Here is a 19576-nt window from a genome sequence, read left to right as displayed (position 1 = left end):
GAGGGCGGTCCCTGCCCCAGGTGAGCGCCTGCGAGGGCAGGTGTGCCACCAGGTGGGGGGCGCAGGGTGCGGATGGGTCTGCAGATCCTACCCACCACCCCCAGCCTCCATTCGCGCGGCTCAGCCACTCTAGGGCGGGGGTCTGCGTTCATGCAGAATGCAAAGGGCTTTTGCCGAGAACCGGGTGCTGGGCCCGGAGATTGCTCGGGAGGCACTTCTGTTCGCCAATTAGCCTGTAACTTTGATCAGGGTGGAGGAAGGGGTGTGCGCATCGGGATTCCCAGAAGGTTACCTGTCACTCCCTATGGGGAAGAGGATGCATTTAAAATGAGCCGTTTGACGGTTATTCTTACAGTTAGAACTAATTCTCCTTAGATAATTGTTCAACAGGAAACACATTTGGCTCATTATGATGATCGTGTTAAGGAAAGTCTAAAGAAGAGATTGGGTTTTTTAAAAACCTTGAATATCAAGGTGGTGTGATATGTGTTCGCTTACGGACTTCTAATACTGTAGATACAGTTTATGTATTAAACAAGCTCACCCACAAGTCTCTGTCTTATCCAACACATTTTCATCTTTTGATTTAAAATATTTATGAGCATTGCTTTTAAGTAGGTAAAGAAGAAAGTCTAGAGTTAAGTTAACCTTTTTACTCTTCTTTTGCAGATGTGAAGTGCAGACTCCCATTCACGGCTCTCCATTCTGTTTCCTGCAACAGCACACACACGGATGGTATCTCACCTGTTTGGAAATGGCTTATTTTAGTATGTTTTACTTTTAACTCCTTGGCCCTCCCATTAAGGTGCAAGAGTCCTTTCCCATTTGCGGGGGAAAAAATCTATTTAAAATACATTTCGAAGTACAGTATGATGTTTGGAGCGAAAAATGTGGAGCCTTTACAGTTATTTTGGCGAAAACTGGGGAGCCTTTACAGTTTCTTTGAAAAAATGGGGAGTCTTTACAATTATTTCTGCACGTTGTTTAGTCTCAAGTTTTGTAAGTTTTTTTTTTTTGTAATTTTGACTTTAGGACTTTTGCACTTTGGTTTTCATAGTTAGGAAGCAAAATAAGACTAGTGTGCTTTCTACTGATGTATTTAATAGCAAAAGAGACTCAGTAGTGTGTATGCTATTGAATCAAACAGAAGTGAAGGCCGGTGATTGTGTGAGAATCTGGATTTCAAATCTGCAAAAGGAAGGTGTGACAAGGTAAGTTGTTTCTGGAAATGGAATGGTTAGTGCTTTCCTTTTTTTAGGTGCTCATTGTATTTTACTTTTTAAAATTTCTTTGGTAGAGAATTGCAATTTATTTTTTGAGTTTTGGTGTATTTTGCTAATTAGTGCTTCTTATAAGCAGCAGTTTCTTTTGTTGGGGAAGCTGTTTTTATTATTAACCTTTTACACTTTAATGTTTTTGAAGTGAAAATGTAAAAGGATAATCTTAAAGTATTTTTTTAAAAAGCCATTAAGGGAAACATCAACTTTTCATTCAACAATATTTATTGAGTGCATCTGTGTGTAAGACACCCTCCCAGGTATTCCTCCTTCATTGCACTTCACAGGTAGTGTGATTTTTACAAACTGAGGACAAAACCCTCCACCAGCCACACCAGCCAAGGTGATTGAGTACTTTCACAGGCACTTTCAGGGTTAGCTGATGATCCACGAGATACCCTATAAAGACTACCAAGACCATGACCGTAGTTATCAGTTGCTTTAAAAACAGTTTGTGTCCTTTTCGAATTGGCCATTGAGTTAAACCTTTAGGTATAAATAAGAGCTTCCTATTTAGTGCCTATTATGTATCCGGCATTGTATCACATACTTTATTTAGCCTTTATAACTTTCATTTATATAGGAGAAAATTGAGGTTCATTTAATTTTACTAGTCATTTAGCTTATAAATGGATCTAAAAAGCCTAACTTCTACTTCCATGTTAAAAAGTTAGTTGGGCTGGCAAATTTTCTTTTAAGTAATAAGTAAAGAATTGTATATTTCTGAAATTTAGTACTTATCTTGATTTCAGTAGCAGTATGGGTAATCCATAGACTATGGTTGTTACAGCCAAGTAGATTCTTAATTAAAAAAAAAAATATATTGATTTTTTTTACAGAGAGGAAGGGAGAGGGATAGAGAGCTAGAAACATCTGTGAGAAGCATCCATCAGCTGCCTCCTGCACGCCCCCTACTGGGGATGTGCCCTCAACCAAGGTACATGCCCTTGACCTGAATTGAACCTGGGACCCTTGAGTCCGCAGGCCGACGCTCTATCCACCGAGCCAAACCAGTCAGGGCAGATTCTTAATTTTTTAAAAAATATGTTTTTATTGATTTCAGTGAGGAAGGGAGAGGAAGAGATAGAAGCATAAATGATGAGAGAAGAATTCTTCGGGTGCCTCCTGCATGTGCCCTGACCGGGAATCAAACCCTGACCTCTTGGTTCATAGGTCTGTGCTCAACCACTGAGCCATGCCGGCAGGGCCAAGCAGATTCTTTAGTCAGCTAATAGCCATGGAGTCTTCTGCCTGGAGATTCCCCATTTTCTTAGCTGTATATTGGGATGCAGAGTATGCTCTGAAGTTTTGGTTCTTACCTGTACAGTGAGGTAGGTAGGAAAAAATTAACATTTGGGAGACTACTAAGTGCATCAATGTATGTGCTTTTCTTCGGTCTAAAAAAAGGGCCAGTTATTGCTTTTATTAATTATTCTAATATTATGCATGGTACAGAAATGTCTTTTAAAGTTGCAAGAGTTGTATACCATATAGAAAGTGATCGTAGAGTACAGGATTTCACATACACATGGATTGATAAAGAGTCTCCTTTTGTTAAGCATTTGACATTCTTCCCTTTCCTGTCATTGTATTATATTATTTTTTGGTCTGATTTTTAGAGTAGATTGAAGAACACATTTTTGGGGAGAATCTCTTTATGGACAAATGAGCAGGACACACGTAATTAAACTGAAAGAAAAGAAAAGAAAGTGGTAGTAAGTAGTAGCTCAATCTGGACAGTGTCAGGCTTCTTGGGTTCTAGTGTTGGCCTCCAGTTAACACTGTGACTTTGGGCAAATCTGCCTCTCTGGGCTCTAGTCTCCAGTTCTTCTGAGGCTAAATCATTTTGACTTTTGGCAGTTTACTTAAGCACAAACAAGCAAACAAACTTTATGCCTCAGTTTATGTGTGTGTGTGTGAAGTGAATAGGGTGACCAGTGGTCTGGTTTTCCTGTCTCATCCTGGATTGATACTTCTTCCTCCTTTCGTTTTTCAATGTAGGTTGCTTTGGCCAATAAGTGACCCTAAAAGTAAGGGTATTTGAATATCTGGTTAGAACAGATTTTATGTATCATAGTATTTATTTGAAACTTTATAAATGCCTTTAAGGTGAGGCATGCATTCTCTAGTTTACTCTAGGCTCCTTCACTGTTTTATACCCAGCCTTCTTAGGTAGATTAAATTATTTGACTACTTTTGAATTCATTAGCAATTTCTAATGTCAGTAGTGTAATACTAGCAGATAAAAATAATCAACTAACCCACAAATTTAATTTGGTTTTTGTATTTCCTTTTCTTCCTTAACATTACACTTTAAAAAAAATTTTTTTCCAGGACATATTTTATTTTATGCTTTTGAAATTTTGACAGGATATCATTTAGCATTTAGCATTCTATATTAAGCATTCAAGTTGCTAAACTGTCTTAATGGTTATTTTAGGATATTAAATTAGTGATTGTACCATAATTTTTAATTTTTTATTATGGGAAATTAACCTCCATGTATGTACAGTGGGGCCTTGACTTACGAGTGTCCCGACTAACGAGTTTTTCGAAATACGAGCCGTCTCTCGGCCGGTTTTTTGCTTTGAGTTGCGAGCTAAAATTCGGGTTACGAGCCAGCTTCAGATACCCCACCACTAGTTGGCGCAGCGACCATCACAGTGAACGCCACAACATCAGCCCAACATCACGTGTCTCACTCGTTCACTTTAAGATTTGACATACGAGTAACGAGCTCCGTCATGGAACGAATTAAACTCGTAAGTCAAGGCCCCACTGTATTACCCTTGCTTCGATATTTTTCTTTTCTTTTTTTTTTTTTTTAAATATATTTTATTGATTTTTTACAGAGAGGAAAGGAGAGGGATAGAGAGCCAGAAACATTGATGAGAGAGAAACATCGATCAGCTGCCTCCTGCACGCTCCCCACTGGGGATGCGCCCGAAACCAAGATACATGCCCTTGACCGGAATCGAACTCGGGACCCTTGAGTCCGCAAGCTGACACTCTGTCCACTGAGCCAAACCGGTTCTGGCAACTTCGATATTTTTCAACCATTAGCCAAACTTGTGTCATCATATGTCCACTCCTGGATTATTTTGAAGAAATCCTAAACATACCACTTGACTATAAATATTTCAGTATAGATCTCCAAAAAGATAAAGACTTTAAAAACTGAAACTGTACTGCTATTACCACACCTAAAATAACAGCAATTCCTTTGTATCATATCCAGTTAGGGTTATAATTTCACAGATAAGTCTTAAAATTAACATCTCAGTCAACATCTGTTTTGTTTACATCAGGATCTAAGTAAAGTTTATACATTGCAATTGGTTGGTAAGTTTCATAAGATTTTTCTTCTGCAGTTCTGTCACTACTTTTATTCAGTTGTAGTTTTTTTTGTTAAATCATAGTTTGGTAGAATTTTCCATATTCTGAATTTTTTTTCCGATGCATTCCCATAACATTTTTAAAATAGTTCTTTTCCCTCAGGAGCGAACTGAAGGGACAACTACAGTCCTGGGAGGGTCACTTTTGAAACCCTTGTTTTGAGTCATTAGAAATGATGTGGAAGTCTCTTGTCTACTGGCAAACTTTTAGACCTATCCCTTAAATACACCTCCAACTTCAGTAATTCCAAACAAAAAATTTAACCAGTCAAGATTATCTGCAAAGGCAAGAGTTTTCTCAGCCTTCTCAACAGGGACAGTATTTTCCTGGAACCTATGGTTTCTGTCTATGCAGAGGGATCATTTAAATTGTTTAGTACTGTTTTCCATATCTTAAAAATAATTATAAAATAATTATATGAAATCCTGAAAAATCTTTCTGAATTCCATTTTTTGGACCTGACATAAATTAAGAAATCATGAAATAAATGCTAATGCTTAAAAATCCTTGTGTATTTTAATTTTGTGATACATGTTTATTAAAGGTTGTAGTTCAGAACTGGAAGATCACAACATTTTACAAATGTTGACTTTTTGTGTGTGTATGTGGTATTTTGTTGCATAAAAAAAGAATTGGAAGTAATTTCTTTAGAAAACTTCAGATTTCTCTAAGTTCTTAAAGCAATTTGTAGAAAATTTACTTGTTATTTAAGAAAATATAAACCAAGACAATGATTTTTTTTCTTTACAGAGACCATGAAACCTATGGTGCAATAGCCCTACTTTTGGTGGGAAAAATATACAGCCATTCTGGTGAAGCAGTGAGTAGTGGTGTCAGTAGCTTATGCTAAGCATCCAGGTTGAGAATTTAGGCCCTCAAGTAGTATGCTTGAATGGTTATGTGGAGTTGTACATATTTGAAACACTTAAATATTTGTTGGTGATTATTCTGCTCATATCCCGAGGTGTTGAGAAAGGCCTCACACAGTAAAATAGCATGGAGGAAAGTGCTGATCACTTTCTGGCCCAGACAGCTGTAGGGACACTTAGTACCATGCTAGTATACATGTACTGTATTGAGAGGGAGCTAGCACTTCGATTGCATGTTGGACTGAAATGATTTTTTGGAAGTGATTAGTTGTTGGATATTAAAAGCCTAGTTTGAATCGGAGTGTAAAGAATCCTGTAATATCATGGCATTAAATTTTATAACTAAACCTTATAAACTGGATAACAAGATGTGTTATATACCAACTGTGCCAGGCATGTTTTATTGGACTTGGGATTTTTAATGAGGTTAATTTTCAACCTTTTTTGTGTGTAAATAAGACCATACTTCACTGTGTATTGTGCTCTTGATGCAACTAAGTTTAATCTTCCTAAGATTAAACTTTTCTGTGTGGGGCTTTTAAAAAGGTTGTTGTAGCATGTGCTCATCTTCTCTGTTAGGACAGTTATTTTCACATTGATAGAGAATGAAAGATGTCCTTAGTGGTTTATTTGTGCCTATAAAGCATATCCTTATTTCTTTATACTTATTCGCCCTGTTCTCCTTAAATTCCCAAACTAATTTAGGCACACATTACCAGAAGAACACAGCTTGCCCTAGTGACAGATCTTGCAAGACAGTGAGTGGAGGTTAAGTTACACTCTGGGTGGATTTAATATAGAATGCTTTTGCTAAACACTTTTGGGCAGTGGGCCTCAAAGCAAATGTACATAAGATTTCTGAGCTCCTCTCCATCACTTTGCATTTTTAACAAGGTGATTCTCAGACCATATTTGGAGATAATTTTTTTAGGGGGTGAGGGATTGTTTTGCCAAAATAGTAGAATGATAAATTGTTAAACCTGTTTTAAAAGTTACTGGTTAATTTCAAATGGATGTAATTACAAAAAAGCAATACATTTGGGGATGGGCCACTTAGGTGGCAGATGTAAATCCTTATTACAGAACTGGTAACTAAACTTGCAAATAGTTTAAGTCTGGTTGCCCACTAGAAATTTCGGGAGACTATAATTTTTACCTCTTTACCTTTGGTCCAATTTTGTATGGTCACTTTACTGCAGAATAGTGTATTTCAGCTTTTGAAAACTTTGGACCTCTTAGAATAATTGATTATACTTTTCTGCATATTCCCAACATCTAAGAAGGTTGCCAAGCTTTACTTTCTGTAATTAATAGTAGCTACTATGTATTTTCCACTCTTTTTATTTTATTTTTTAATCCTCACACAGAGTTATGTTTTCATTGATTTAAGAGAAAAAAACATTGATTGTGAGAGAGAAACATTGATTGGCTGGCTGCCTCTCTTATGCACCTCATGATGGTTATGAGGGGATGGAACCTGCAGTTTGAGTATGTTCCCTGACCAGGAATCCAACTTAAAACCTTTTGGTGTACCAGATGCTCCAACCAACTGAGCCACCGGGTTAGGGCTCTATTTCCCACTCTTATGCAGGCATTGTGCCAAGCACTTTGTATACATTGTTTCATTTTACTCTGGAACATCCAATGAAGTTAAATTCTAATCTCATTTCACAGATAAAGGGAGATTTAAATAAATTGCCTAAAATATAGATGACAGATATTAGTAGGTGTATTGACAGTGATATTTTGAATGATAGACTGTTCTCTAAGGTTTGAAAACAATCCTGTTCTAATACATTTAACTATATTTTATCACGACCATTTTAGCTTATGATTTTGGTGGGGCTGTTACTTTGGTAGGTAGAAATGATAGACCTCCCTGTTCCTCACTGAACCAGGGAACAGCCACTGCTTTGAAGATGTGAATTGCTCTTTAGTTCAATTTAGTGACCTCTTTGGGCATTTTGGAAATGGCGTTTCTTCTTCATATATGGTCCTGGATCTTAGATTAGGTATCCTTCATTTTGCCTTGGTTGGCCTGGCCCTGGCAACAGTGGAGTCCCACTTGTTTTTGAGAGCAGTCAGATTTGGAGCTCCTAGAGCACAAGATCAGAATTTAAGTGTTGGATGATTGCATTAAAAAAGGATTTTAAAGACTGACATACAGTAAGTTGCTGGAAAACCTGTTTATTGTAAAACTAGAGGCCCGGTGCACAAAAATTTGTGCACTCGGGAGGGGCCCTCAGCCGGGCCTGTGCCCTCTCGCACTCTGGGACCCCTCGGGGAATGACCACCTGCTGGCTTAGGCCTGCTCCCCGGGGGATTGGGCCTGAGCTGGCAGTCAGACATCCCTCTGGCAGCCCGGGAGCCCTTGGGGGATGTCCACTTGCCAGCGGGGAGCAGGCATAGCTGCAGTCGGACATTCTTAGCGCTGCTGAGGAGGCCGGAGAGGCTCCCACCACCACCGCTGTACTGGCAGCTGGCAGCCTGGCTTGTGGCTGAGCAGAGCTCCCCCTGTGGGAGCACACTGACCACCAGGGAGCAGCTCCTGCATTGAGCGTCTGCCCCCTGGTGGTCAGTGTGTGTCATAGTGACCAGTGATTCCCAGTCCTTCTGCTGTTAGGGTCAATTTGCATATTACCCTTTTATTATATAGGATAGGAATAGGGATATAAATGGATTACATTCCATTTTTTAAAAAGTTCATCTGTTGACGTACTTAGACTGTTGTGTGATTGTCCCTACTGGACATAACAAAAGAAATACTGAAAGTACATAAAAATCATAATGGAAACATAGGAAACTTAAAACTGCTTGTAATAGTATCTTAGAGCCAGGACCAAGTGTTTGAAAACTGTGTTGAGTATTTACATTAATAATTAAATAGGTCCTTTAGTATTTCTGGGAAAAAGTCAAGTATGTTGCTCTAAGTCAGTGGTTCTCAACCTTCCTAATGCTGCGACCCTTTAATAGAGTTCCTTATGTTGTGGTGACCCCCCAACCATAAAATTATTTTCGTTGCTACTTCATAACTATAATTTTGCTACTGTTATGAATCATAATGTAAATATCTGATATGCAGGATGTATTTTCATTGTTACAAATTGAACATAATTAAAGCATAGTGATTAATCACAAAAACAATATGTAATTATATATGTGTTTTCCGATGGTCTTAGGCGACCCCTGTGAAAGGGTCATTTGACCCCCAAAGGGGTCGCAACCCACAGGTTGAGAACTGCTGCAATAAGTGATATACAAAAATGTGAGTCAAGATGTGTCTGCTCTGAGAAATATATTTTGCTATTTTTGTGGCCATTACCATTTTTGTGTGGTTATTTAATAACTTGTTATGATTTGAACACTATACAGATGTTATTACTATTTTTGCTTTCACTGAAGCATAAGTGTTTTTCTCTATAGTTTCCATTAATTATCAAGGTACATTTTTATTTTTTTTTCTCAATCACACACACACACAGACACACACCATCAAGGTAAATTTTTTAAGAGGATCATTAGAAGGTACAAGATTGGGAGCTTGAAATCTAAATTATTAGAGTTTAACTTCTTTTCCCCCACCTTCCAAAGCTACATGTGATTTTATAAGAGGATTGAATAGACTTTTTAAAAGATTGAGTAAATTTTTATGGTTAGAGAGATGTTCTATAAGACCTTTATGCTGCTGCCTTCCCCACCCATTAATTTAAAAAGGTATTACCTGGTATTTTGTTCATAATTGGTGTATGCTTTGTTTTTATGTTGCTAAAGTCATCCTCCCTTCTCACCTATTGTAGTGCTCATAGACCTTGCAGATTGTCCTCGTAATACCTGGGGCTTTTAACTAAGAACATCATCCATTTACTTACAATTAATAAAATTTAATACATTTTAATTTTAATATAGTATAGTTCTTATATATTGTGCCTACTTACTGTGTAGTAGGCCCTGTAGTAAGCTATTAAGTATATTCTTTAATTTTGGTGACAATTCTATCAAGTTACTTAACTGCAATTAACATCCTAAAGCTCTGAAAACTGAAATTTTTGTTACTTTTTTGGTGGCAAAACCTATCATGACCTGAAATTATGTGAGGCTATTAGATCTGTTTGTCCCATTTAGTGTGGTTCTTCATTTCACTAGTGAAATATTGATATGCTTGATAATAGGGTGCTTATTATCTTTTGCAAACAAGAAAAATCATGAATTGGGAAGCCTGTCTACATCCATGGAATTCAGAAAAGAACATGTGGACAGCTGCTCTGCTCCCTTAGGGGGGAAGCAGGGTGGGGGAGAGGATGAGGAGAGGCAGTAGTTAGGAACCTGGCGGGGATTACTGCTTAGATTCATATCCTGGCTCTGCTGCTTACAACAGTGTGTACTTGGGAAGATCACTTACCCTCTTCATTTAGTTCGTTCAACTATAAAATGGGGATAGAAATAGCACTTTAATAGGGTGGTTGTGATGATTCTCAGTTAATGTAGATGAGTACGTATTTAGAATAGTGCACGCCACATACTGCTGTAAGTGCTACTAAGTGGTAGAACTAGGATGAATGTGACAACAGCTGATATAGTCACTTAATGTGGGTTGGCTTGAATAGCCAATCAACCTAGATCCTGTTGTATTGTGGGCTATAGTATAATTTGCGTCTTTAAAATATCTTGAAAGAATCTATAGAAACTTCAGGTAATACTGGCAAAATATAACTCTCCTCTTTAAATTAATAAGGAAAGATGATGTTTTACTAAGGATGAGATAACTAGGAGTTGCTTGCAAAATGGAAGGTGGGAGATGTTTCTCAGTAGTTTTTCTCACTAACCCCTGGGGCAGATGGCTTTATGAGGAAATTTTGGTCTTTGTCATGAAGAGAAAGTTAAAATCTTTTTCTTTTTTTTTAAAATATATTTTATTGGTTTCTTACAGAGAGGAAGGGAGAGGGACAGAGAGCTAGAAACATCGATGAGAGAGAAACATCGATCAGCTGTCTCCTGCACACCTCCCACCGGGGATGTGCCCATAACCAAGGCACATGCCCTTCACCGGAATCGAACCTGGGACCTTTTGTCCACAGGCTGACGCTCTATCCACTGAGCCAAACCAGTCAGGGCGAAAGTTAAAATCTTAATAGGGAAATTGTTCTTACAGTCTTTCTGCTTCCTGTATTCTTTTAAAACTTAATCGAAAATGGCTCCCTTTTGAGAATGACACATTTCAAAATTAAGGAAAGGAAATTTTTGTGTGCTCTTTGTACTTATTAAATGATGGGACGTGAGTAGTATAGCTGAGCTTAAGTTTTTTCTAAATATATTTTTATTGATTTCAGAGAGGAAGGGAGAGAGAGATAGAAACATCAATGGTGAGAGAGAATCATCGATTGCCTGCCTCCTTCATGCCCCCTACTGGGGATCGAGTCCACAACCCAGGGATGTGCCCTTGACCAGAATCGAACCCGGGACCCTTCAGTCCCCAGGCCGACGCTCTATCCACTGAGCCAAACCAGCTAGGGCTGAGCTTAAGTTTTTAATAGTAATTTAGGCACTTTCAGTCCTTTTACTGGCCTTGTCTTGTTGAGACTAGTATTCTCCATCCATCACACTAACCCAACCTTATAACACACTCCTCTCTTTCTGCCAGACGGATTACCTTTGTTTTATTGCTTATTTAAGCCCCTGAACCCTTGTCTGTCTCTTATGGAGGAGGGAATCACACTGCTAACTGGTGACTCCTGGGCTGCATCTGATCCTGTGTTGGCTTTCACCCACATGCTTAATGCTTTATTTTATTAGGGTTTAACTTAATTGGTTACCAACATTCCTTATTTCACTCTTCACCTAATCAGCTTCGGCCCTATAGGTGTAGTCCACTTCCTGCAGAGCCCAATGCCTGATCACGATTCCAGTGATTTTTTTCCCTCTGAAGTTGGGAGCCTCTTGGTAATGACAATAGCATTCTAGTCTCACCTCCTGAAGTTGGGTCCTAAGGCTGGGACCTAGTTTTTTACTACAATTAGCACACTTGTTTTCAAAATAAAGATTTTGTGTTTATAGTACTTGAGGTGGGTTTGCTGGCATTTTGTCTATTTACATTTAAAATAGGACAAATTTAATATGCTTAAATGTTTTGGTGGAATATATACTAAACGTAATATACTTTTTTAAAAACTCGTTTAAAATTTTTATTTTTAATCATTTCAAATATTATAAACTCCATTTAGATTCACTAATTTTTGCTTTATCATTCTTTATAGAAACACTAGAGGCCTGATGCACAAAAATTTGTGCACCGGGGCGGGGTCCCTCAGCCTGGGACGCCCCCTCTCACAGTCTGGGAGCTTTCAGGGGGTGTCCTACTGAGGGGGTGTCCCTCTGCAGGGGGCGACCATACTGATCAGAGGAAGGTGCCGCCTCCATCACCCCACTGCTGTTGCCTGAACCCAAGGCTGCCTGAGCCCCGGGCCTTGCAGCTGCTGTAGCTTTGTCGGGATGGACGCCTGGAAGACATCCGCCCTAATTAGCATATTACCCCTTTATTAGTATGGATTGTTTCCTTGAACTCTTTGAAATTAGCTTACATACATCCTCCTTTTTCGAAATTTATTTTTTGTTAATCCTCACCTGAGGATTTTTTTTTTCCCATTGTTTTTTTTTTTTTTTTTGAGAGGTGGCAGGAGGGAGGATGGAGGACAGGAGACAGACAGATAGATAGACGTCATGTGAGAGATTGGTTGTCCCTGGCATGAGTCCTGGCAGGAGCCATGGTCTAAGGATCAGACCTGCAACTCAGGTATATGCCCTTGATGGGGAATTGAACGAACCTGAAACTCTGGTGTGCAGACTGCTCTAACCATTGAGCACACCAGCCAGGGCCATCCTCTTCCTTTACCCCTTAATACTTGAGCATTTATTTCCTAAGATAAAAGATAATCTCTTACATAACCACAATATAATAAGTTTTCAAATTCAGGAAGCATTGATAGAGTACTTTTATCTAATATGCAGCCCATATTTCATTATTTTGTCAAATTTTCCAATGTCCTTTAAAGCTTTTTTCCTCCTGTAAATGATCATGTATTGCATTTAGTTGCAATATCAAGTAGAACATATGTAATAGGGACTATTCCTCAATTGAGGTTTGTCTTATATTTGCTCATGAGGGGGTCAGGTTCAGAGTGTTGTGTTCTCAGGGTACCTTATCTGCAGGCACACAGTAGTCTTTTGTCTCATTGGGGATGCTCACTTAGATTCTCCCTCAGGTCAAGGTGTTCTGTCATTCTCCAGTGTAGTTACTATTATTTTTCTTGCACTAATAATTCCTTTACTATGAAAATATACTGCTTCTCACCGAACTTAAAATGCTTTAAATTGTGGTAAACATATAAAATGTACAGTTTTAACCATTTTTAAGTTTATAGTTTAGTAAATGTTAAGCACATTTACATTGTTGTGAAACAGATCTCCAGAACTTTGTCAACTTGCAAAACTAAAACTATACCCATTAAACAGCTCCCCATTTCCTCCTCCCTCTAGCCCCTGGCAACCATGATTCTACTTTTCTCATTCTATGAATTTGACTACTTTAAGATCAGTTAAGTTGAATTATATAGTATCTGTTTTATTGTGACAGATTTATTTCACTTAGCATAATGTTCTCAAGGTTCATCCATGTTGTATCATGTGACAGGATTTCCTCTTTACGGATGAATAATGCAAATTTATATACATATTTGGTTTATTTATTTGTCCCCTCAGTGAGGACTTGGGCTGTTTCTACTTTTTTGGCTATTGGGAATAATGCTGCTATGAACTTAGTTGTGCAAATATCTCTTTGAGACCTTGTTTTCAATTATTTTGGATATTTACCCAGGAGTGGATGTTCTGGCTTGTGTTTTTAATTTTTTGAGGGTATAGATCAATGATGGCGAACCTATGAAACTCATTTTTTTGGTTGATTTTTCTTTGTTAAATGGCATTTAAATATATAAAATAAATATCAAAAATATAAATCTTTGGCCGTAACCGGTTTGGCTCAGTGGATAGAGCGTTGGCCTGCGGACTGAAAGGTCCCAGGTTCGATTCCGGTCAAGGGCATGTGCCTTGGTTGCGGGCACATCCCCAGTGAGGGGTGTGCAGGAGGCAGCTGATCGATGTTTCTCTCTCATCGATGTTTCTAACTCTCTATCTCTCTCCCTTCCTCTCTGTAAAAAATCAATAAAATATATTTAAAAAAATAAAATAAAAATAAATCTTTGTTTTACTATGGTTGCAAATATCAAAAAATTTCTATATGTGACACGGCACCAGATGTAAGTTAAGGGTTTTTCAAAATGCTGACACGCCAAGCTCAAAAGGTTCACCATCACTGGTATAGATTTACATTTTTATTTTGTAAAATTTTCTATTGCATATGGCTGACTATTGAATTTCATTTGTGCTGAGGTTAACTTGGATATAACCAGTCACAGAGATGAACTGTGAACCAAAATAAGCTTGCTTTAGTTTTCCTTCCTCCATGGTTTATCTTGCTAATTTAAGGAATTATCCTTGAAATAAATCTGGATATTAGTTTTTAAGTTAATTGAATATAATTTTTTTTTTCTTACTGTAAATTCTTTAAGGGAAAAGAAGTTTGGGAGGGAGTTTTCTTTTTGTCTTAGGTTGATCTTTTATTGGAGAGAGCTTTGGTCCAGCCAGAACACTGAGGCATATCTCAAAGACCCTCCTGACCTTTTTTTCCCTGAGCATTCAATTCCCCAGGACCTCTGTTTGTGTGCCTGCCTTTTTTGTTGTTGCTTTATTTTCAGTGTATAATATTTTAAAAAGACTCTCCTGCAGTTGGAGTGTGCAACAATCAGAATTAGAATCATGTGTACTATAAAACTGTTGTAAACAGGAAGGAAAAGAACTCATCTCTAGGTTAGAGATGAGTTGCTTGATGTTGCTGTGAAGTTAATGCTGATGAACATTATATCAGCATTTAAAAAAAAAACAGTTTCAGTATAAGAGGTAGGAATTATATGTCTGGCTTTTAAAAAATTGAATAGTTGGTAACATTTTTAGTTTTCTTTGAGGTATTCCTTTGGAAAAGGAATTTGGATGATGGTTATGAGCTTCACTCCAAGAAGGGATACCTATTTAGGTATAGGATTGATTGGTAATGCTAGAAATCTCTGACCAAGTACCATAATTTTGTAAAGCTTATCAGTGAGCAAACACAGGGTTCATTTAATCAAAGCTAGAATCATCGGTAAAATTCATATGTCAAGTGGAACACAAATAATAGAAAATATCCTTCTTCCTATAATAGTCACATCATGAATTCTGGCTTAAATACTTCACATTTACATTTGTTTCACCTTTAAATAGGATTCTTAGGTGAGGATTCTTTTTCATAGTGATTTTCTTTTTATTTTTTTAAGTTGATCAGAGACCTTTATTCTGGTCCCTGTCATTCATTAAGCAACCAACACAAATCATTTTCTTTGTCTCTGCCTCAAGCAGCAGCAGTTGCATCCAGACAGAAATGGAAGACACAGCCATGGAAAACCTTATAGCGAAAAACTAACAGGTTATTTTGGCTTAGGTAAAGTTAGAATAGGAAAATATATGTGCGACTTCCCAAGGACTCTGTCCTTCAAAGCTGAGGCCTACAGAGGGCTAGCTGAAGGATGCAGGTAAAGGCTCACAAGTGTCCAGCTCAGTAGTCAATCCAAAGTACCTTCCAGAAAAGCAAATTCATCCACAGCTTCTATTGCATTATCCAAATCTCTCCTCTGGAGCGTTTTCCTTGTTGAGCACAGCAGTAGGCATCTTTTGCAATAGTCTCCACAAACAGTTCCGTGGCACGTGCCAGAATGAAGATGGCTTTCTGTCCCGTGAGTGACACATCAGGGTCTGCCTTAACCAGGGCCTTCACTTGCACCAGAGGCTGCCTCAAGAGCCTGGCCCTGGGTGCACTCTTAGGAGCTTGCGCCTGTGGGGCTGCTGCCTCCCCACTGAACCCCTTTTCGTGGGGCATCCTGCTTCCTGCAGCCCCGCCTGCGCCTCCGCCCAGCATGCTGGGTGAGGCCCCCTTTCTCTTGCCTGGACACAAAATAACTGTTAAGCCCAAGTATTTTTTTTCTCCTCAAAATTTTGTCCCGGGACCCTTTGGTCCACAGGCTGACGCTCTATCCACTGAGCCATACCAGGTAGGGCTCTTTTTAAAAGTTTTTTAAAAAATTTATTGATTTTAGAGAGGAAGGAAGAGAGAGAAACATCTTTTTGTTCCACTTATGCACTCGTTGGTACCTCAGATAAGTTATATTGTTTTATGTAGCTCTACATTAAAATCTAAAATCACCTCTCTTCTGCCCTGGCATCTTGAAAAATTGGGTACCTATTGAGTACCTATATATTAGAAAAGGCTAAATGCTCAAAGTGCCTTGCAGTTAAGTAGTCAGGAAGCAAATAGGGACCAGCTGCAATGCTAGAATAAAAACCCACTTTTTGCAAAGCTTGATTTTAGTGAGAAGGGTGTCCTTTGTGGACTGGCCCAGACCCAAACTTGCCCCACCTTAGATTTAAAAAAAAAAAGGCTGTCTTCTTCCCTTTGTGGTTTCTAAGTATTTGCTATAAGTTGTTGGTTTGTGGTAGCCAAGCTAATAAAGACTTTAGGAAGAAAACTATTTACGTGTTAGATCCAGATATCCTGGTAATGTTGGCTCTTTCTTTTGCCTGATTTTAGGAGTGTCTACAGCCTAGTCATGAGTTACTAATGTCAAGAAGTTTTCCCAGCAAAGGTATTCTGAACCTTTTGGGGGGCATAAGGACGTTTTGGAGAATCTGAGAACCAAAGACTCTAGGAAAACAGATATATATAAAACATTTGCATCTAATGTCTGGTTCTGCCTGACTACCTGAAGCAAATCCTTGGTTTTTAAGCATTTCTGCCTTAAAGGATTGGCATTATAATTGTACTAGACGCCCAGTGCATGAAAATTAATGCAGTGGAGGGGGTGTGCCTCAGCCCGGCCTGCCCCCTCTCACAGTCCGGGAGCTCTCGGGCGGGAGGCGACCCGGTGATCGGGGAAGGCACACCTCTGCTGCTGCTGCTGCCACTGCTGGCAGAGCTACCCTTAGCCAGCCCTGGTTACCTGAGCCCCGGGCAGCCACCATCTGACGCTTGCCTGCTTGGGCCGGCGACAGTCAATTAGCATATTCCCCCCTTATTGGCTGTGGGTGCTGCCATCTTTGAGGGCAGGGCAGTCAATTAGCATATTCCCTCCTTATTGGCTGTGGGCTCTGCCATCTTTGCGATGGTGTGAGGGTCAATTAGCATATTCCCTCTTTATTAGATAGGATTGTGTTTAATGCTGTTTGACTCAAATAGTGTTTAAAATTAACATGTACATATTTGATAGTGTGACTTTATTTTTATGTGCAGGAATCTGTGGGTAGCGAGTTTAGTTTAAAGGTTCTTGATGGTTAGCCCAGGTAGATTAAGCCACAGTTATTTCTAATTCTACATAAGAAACAAGACTATTGACCCTGTTTTATTAGAAATTGAGAATAATATAAAGATGTGTGTTCCATGCCATTGCTTTGCAAACTGGGTCTGGACCTGTAAGCTTTGAAATCCATTTGATGCATGTGACTAGCGTGAAAACAAATTAAAATAGATCAGAATAGAAAAAATTATTGTGTATCACAAGGTTAAGTAGTCAGTGAAACTTACTTGAGTGTGTGTATTTATGTAGGTATAGTTGCAAACATTTATATTTAAAGCATTTTTATTGGATTATGATGTGAAAATACAGGGTGGGGCAAAAGAAGGTTTACAGTTGTATTGAAAAGACAATAAATATGTAAGAATAAACTCTGTTTCAATAATTAATAAGTAATATAAAAATAAACTTTCCTGCACTCAATCAAGACTATAAACCTACTTTTGCCCCACCCTGTATTGTTTTTTTTACTAGAACAACCTTCTTTTATTTTTTAAATATATTTTTATTGATTTCAGAGAGGAAAGGAGAGGGAGAGGGAGATAGAAACATCAATGATGATAGAGAACAATTGATTGGCTGCCTCCTGCATGGCCCCCACTGGGGATTGAGCCCACAACCCAGACATGTGCCCTTGACTGGAATCGAGTCTGGGACCCTTTAGTCTGCAGGCCAACACTATCCACTGAGCCAAACCAGCTAGGGACCCACCCTGTGCGATGTGATTTTAAAAAGGTAGGGATCCACAGCTCTGTATCTGTCTGCTTTCGAGGTACTGAATTTCTAGTATTTTTGTAGGGAAGTGGTGTGATGAAGGGCTTAAGACAGGGGTGGGCAAACTTTTTGACTCGAGGGCCACAATGGGTTCTTAAACTGGACCGGAGGGCCGGAACAAAAGCATGGATGGAGTGTTTGTGTGAACTAATATAAATTCAAACTAAACATCATTACATAAAAGGGTACGGTCTTTTTTTTTTTTTAATTTTATTCATTTCAAATGGGCCGGATCCGGCCCGCGGGCCGTAGTTTGCCCACGGCTGGCTTAAGAGTAAAAGGGCAACTATTTTTGAACTTTAGTGATTAATAAAGTAGAAATGGGATTTTACAGATTCAATATTTTTTGGGTAGCTAAGGCTGAATTTGTTTTCTGAAGCTTTTGAAAGCTATTCTAACCAGAAGAAGATAAGTATATTACAAATTTATAATTGCATTTGCTTGGACATGTTATGTATATTTGAGTGAACATAAGTCAGATGCTTAATACTAAGAGATCTAGTATCCTTTCTGATTCAAGACTGGAAAGGTCTATTCTAAATAAGTTCAACTATTCTGGCATTGGGATTTTGGGGCAGGAGGTGGTCAGTGGTTTTTTATTTTTGTTCTTTAATGTGAAATAATTTTCAGGAAAGGTCATGTGAGTAAATATTAGGTATTGTTTAAGAAATTGTATTATAGCCATTAACTTAATGGCTTTCTTTTTCTTTCATTTCTTTCAAAGGTTTGGGCCCCACGGGATCCCTGTGACAGTATTTCCCAAAAGGGAATATAAGGATAAACCGGAAGCCATGCAGCTCCAAAGTAATACATTCCAAGAAGGGACAGAAGTCAAGTGTGAAGTGAATGGTGCTGTTCCCGACAACCCTTCTCCTGTCCCGCCACCTGAGCCGAGCTTGGCTGAAAACCTGTGGACTTCCAAACCACCACCACTCTTCCATGAAGGAGCACCTTACCCTCCCCCTTTGTTTATCAGGGACACATATAACCAATCGATACCTCAGCCACCTCCTCGGAAAATTAAGCGACCCAAACGAAAAATGTACAGGGAAGAATCTACTTCAATAATGAATGCTATTAAACTACGACCCAGGCAAGTCCTGTGTGACAAATGTAAAAACAGTGTTGTTGCTGAAAAAAAAGAAATTAGAAAAGGTAGTAGTGCAAGTGACTCTTCTAAATATGAAGATAGGAAACGGAGAAATGAAAGCGTAACTACTGTGAACAAAAAACTGAAAGCTGACCATAAAGTGGATGGGAAAAACCAAAATGAAAGCCAGAAAAGAAATGCTGTGGTTAAGGTTTCAAATATTGCTCACAGCAGAGGTAGAGTAGTCAAAGTTCCTGCTCAGGCGAATACATCAAAAGCTCAGTTAAGTACTAAAAAAGTGCTCCAGAGTAAGAACATGGATCATGCAAAAGCTCGGGAAGTGTTGAAAATTGCCAAAGAAAAGGCACAAAAGAAGCAAAGTGAAACCTCTGCATCCAGAAATGCACATTCAAAAGTCCACTTCACACGTCGATATCAGAATCCTAGCTCAGGTTCCCTTCCACCCCGGGTTCGTTTAAAACCACAAAGGTACAGGAATGAAGAAAATGACTCTTCTCTGAAGACGGGACTTGAGAAAATGCGGAGTGGCAAGCTGGCACCCAAGCCCCAGTCTCGTTGCACCTCTACCCGCTCAGCAGGTGAGGCCCCTTCAGAAAATCAGAGTCCCTCAAAAGGCCCTGAAGAGGCCAACAGTGAGGTTCAGGACACAAATGAAGTGCTTGT

At 38.9% G+C, this 19576-nt stretch overlaps 1 protein-coding gene and 1 pseudogene across 1 annotated transcript in view; one reads left to right on the top strand and one right to left on the bottom strand.

The window, feature by feature from the left end:
• PWWP2A (PWWP domain containing 2A) overlaps window positions 1-19576 on the top strand; it is a 34273-nt gene that overhangs the window by 1436 nt on the left and 13261 nt on the right. The window contains exons 2-4 of the mRNA XM_014543169.1: window positions 5424-5505; window positions 6248-6300; window positions 18527-19491. Coding sequence (XP_014398655.1) covers window positions 5424-5505; window positions 6248-6300; window positions 18527-19491 — 1100 coding nt within the window. The remainder of the gene's footprint in view (window positions 1-5423; window positions 5506-6247; window positions 6301-18526; window positions 19492-19576) is intronic.
• Window positions 14952-15654, bottom strand: LOC102253698 (annotated as a pseudogene).

The sequence above is a fragment of the Myotis brandtii genome, unplaced genomic scaffold (genome assembly GCF_000412655.1).
Source record: "Myotis brandtii unplaced genomic scaffold, ASM41265v1 scaffold32, whole genome shotgun sequence".
Taxonomy (NCBI): Eukaryota; Metazoa; Chordata; class Mammalia; order Chiroptera; family Vespertilionidae; genus Myotis; species Myotis brandtii.
The sequence above is the reverse complement of the archived record's forward strand: the minus strand, read 5'-3'. Positions and strand labels throughout refer to the sequence as shown.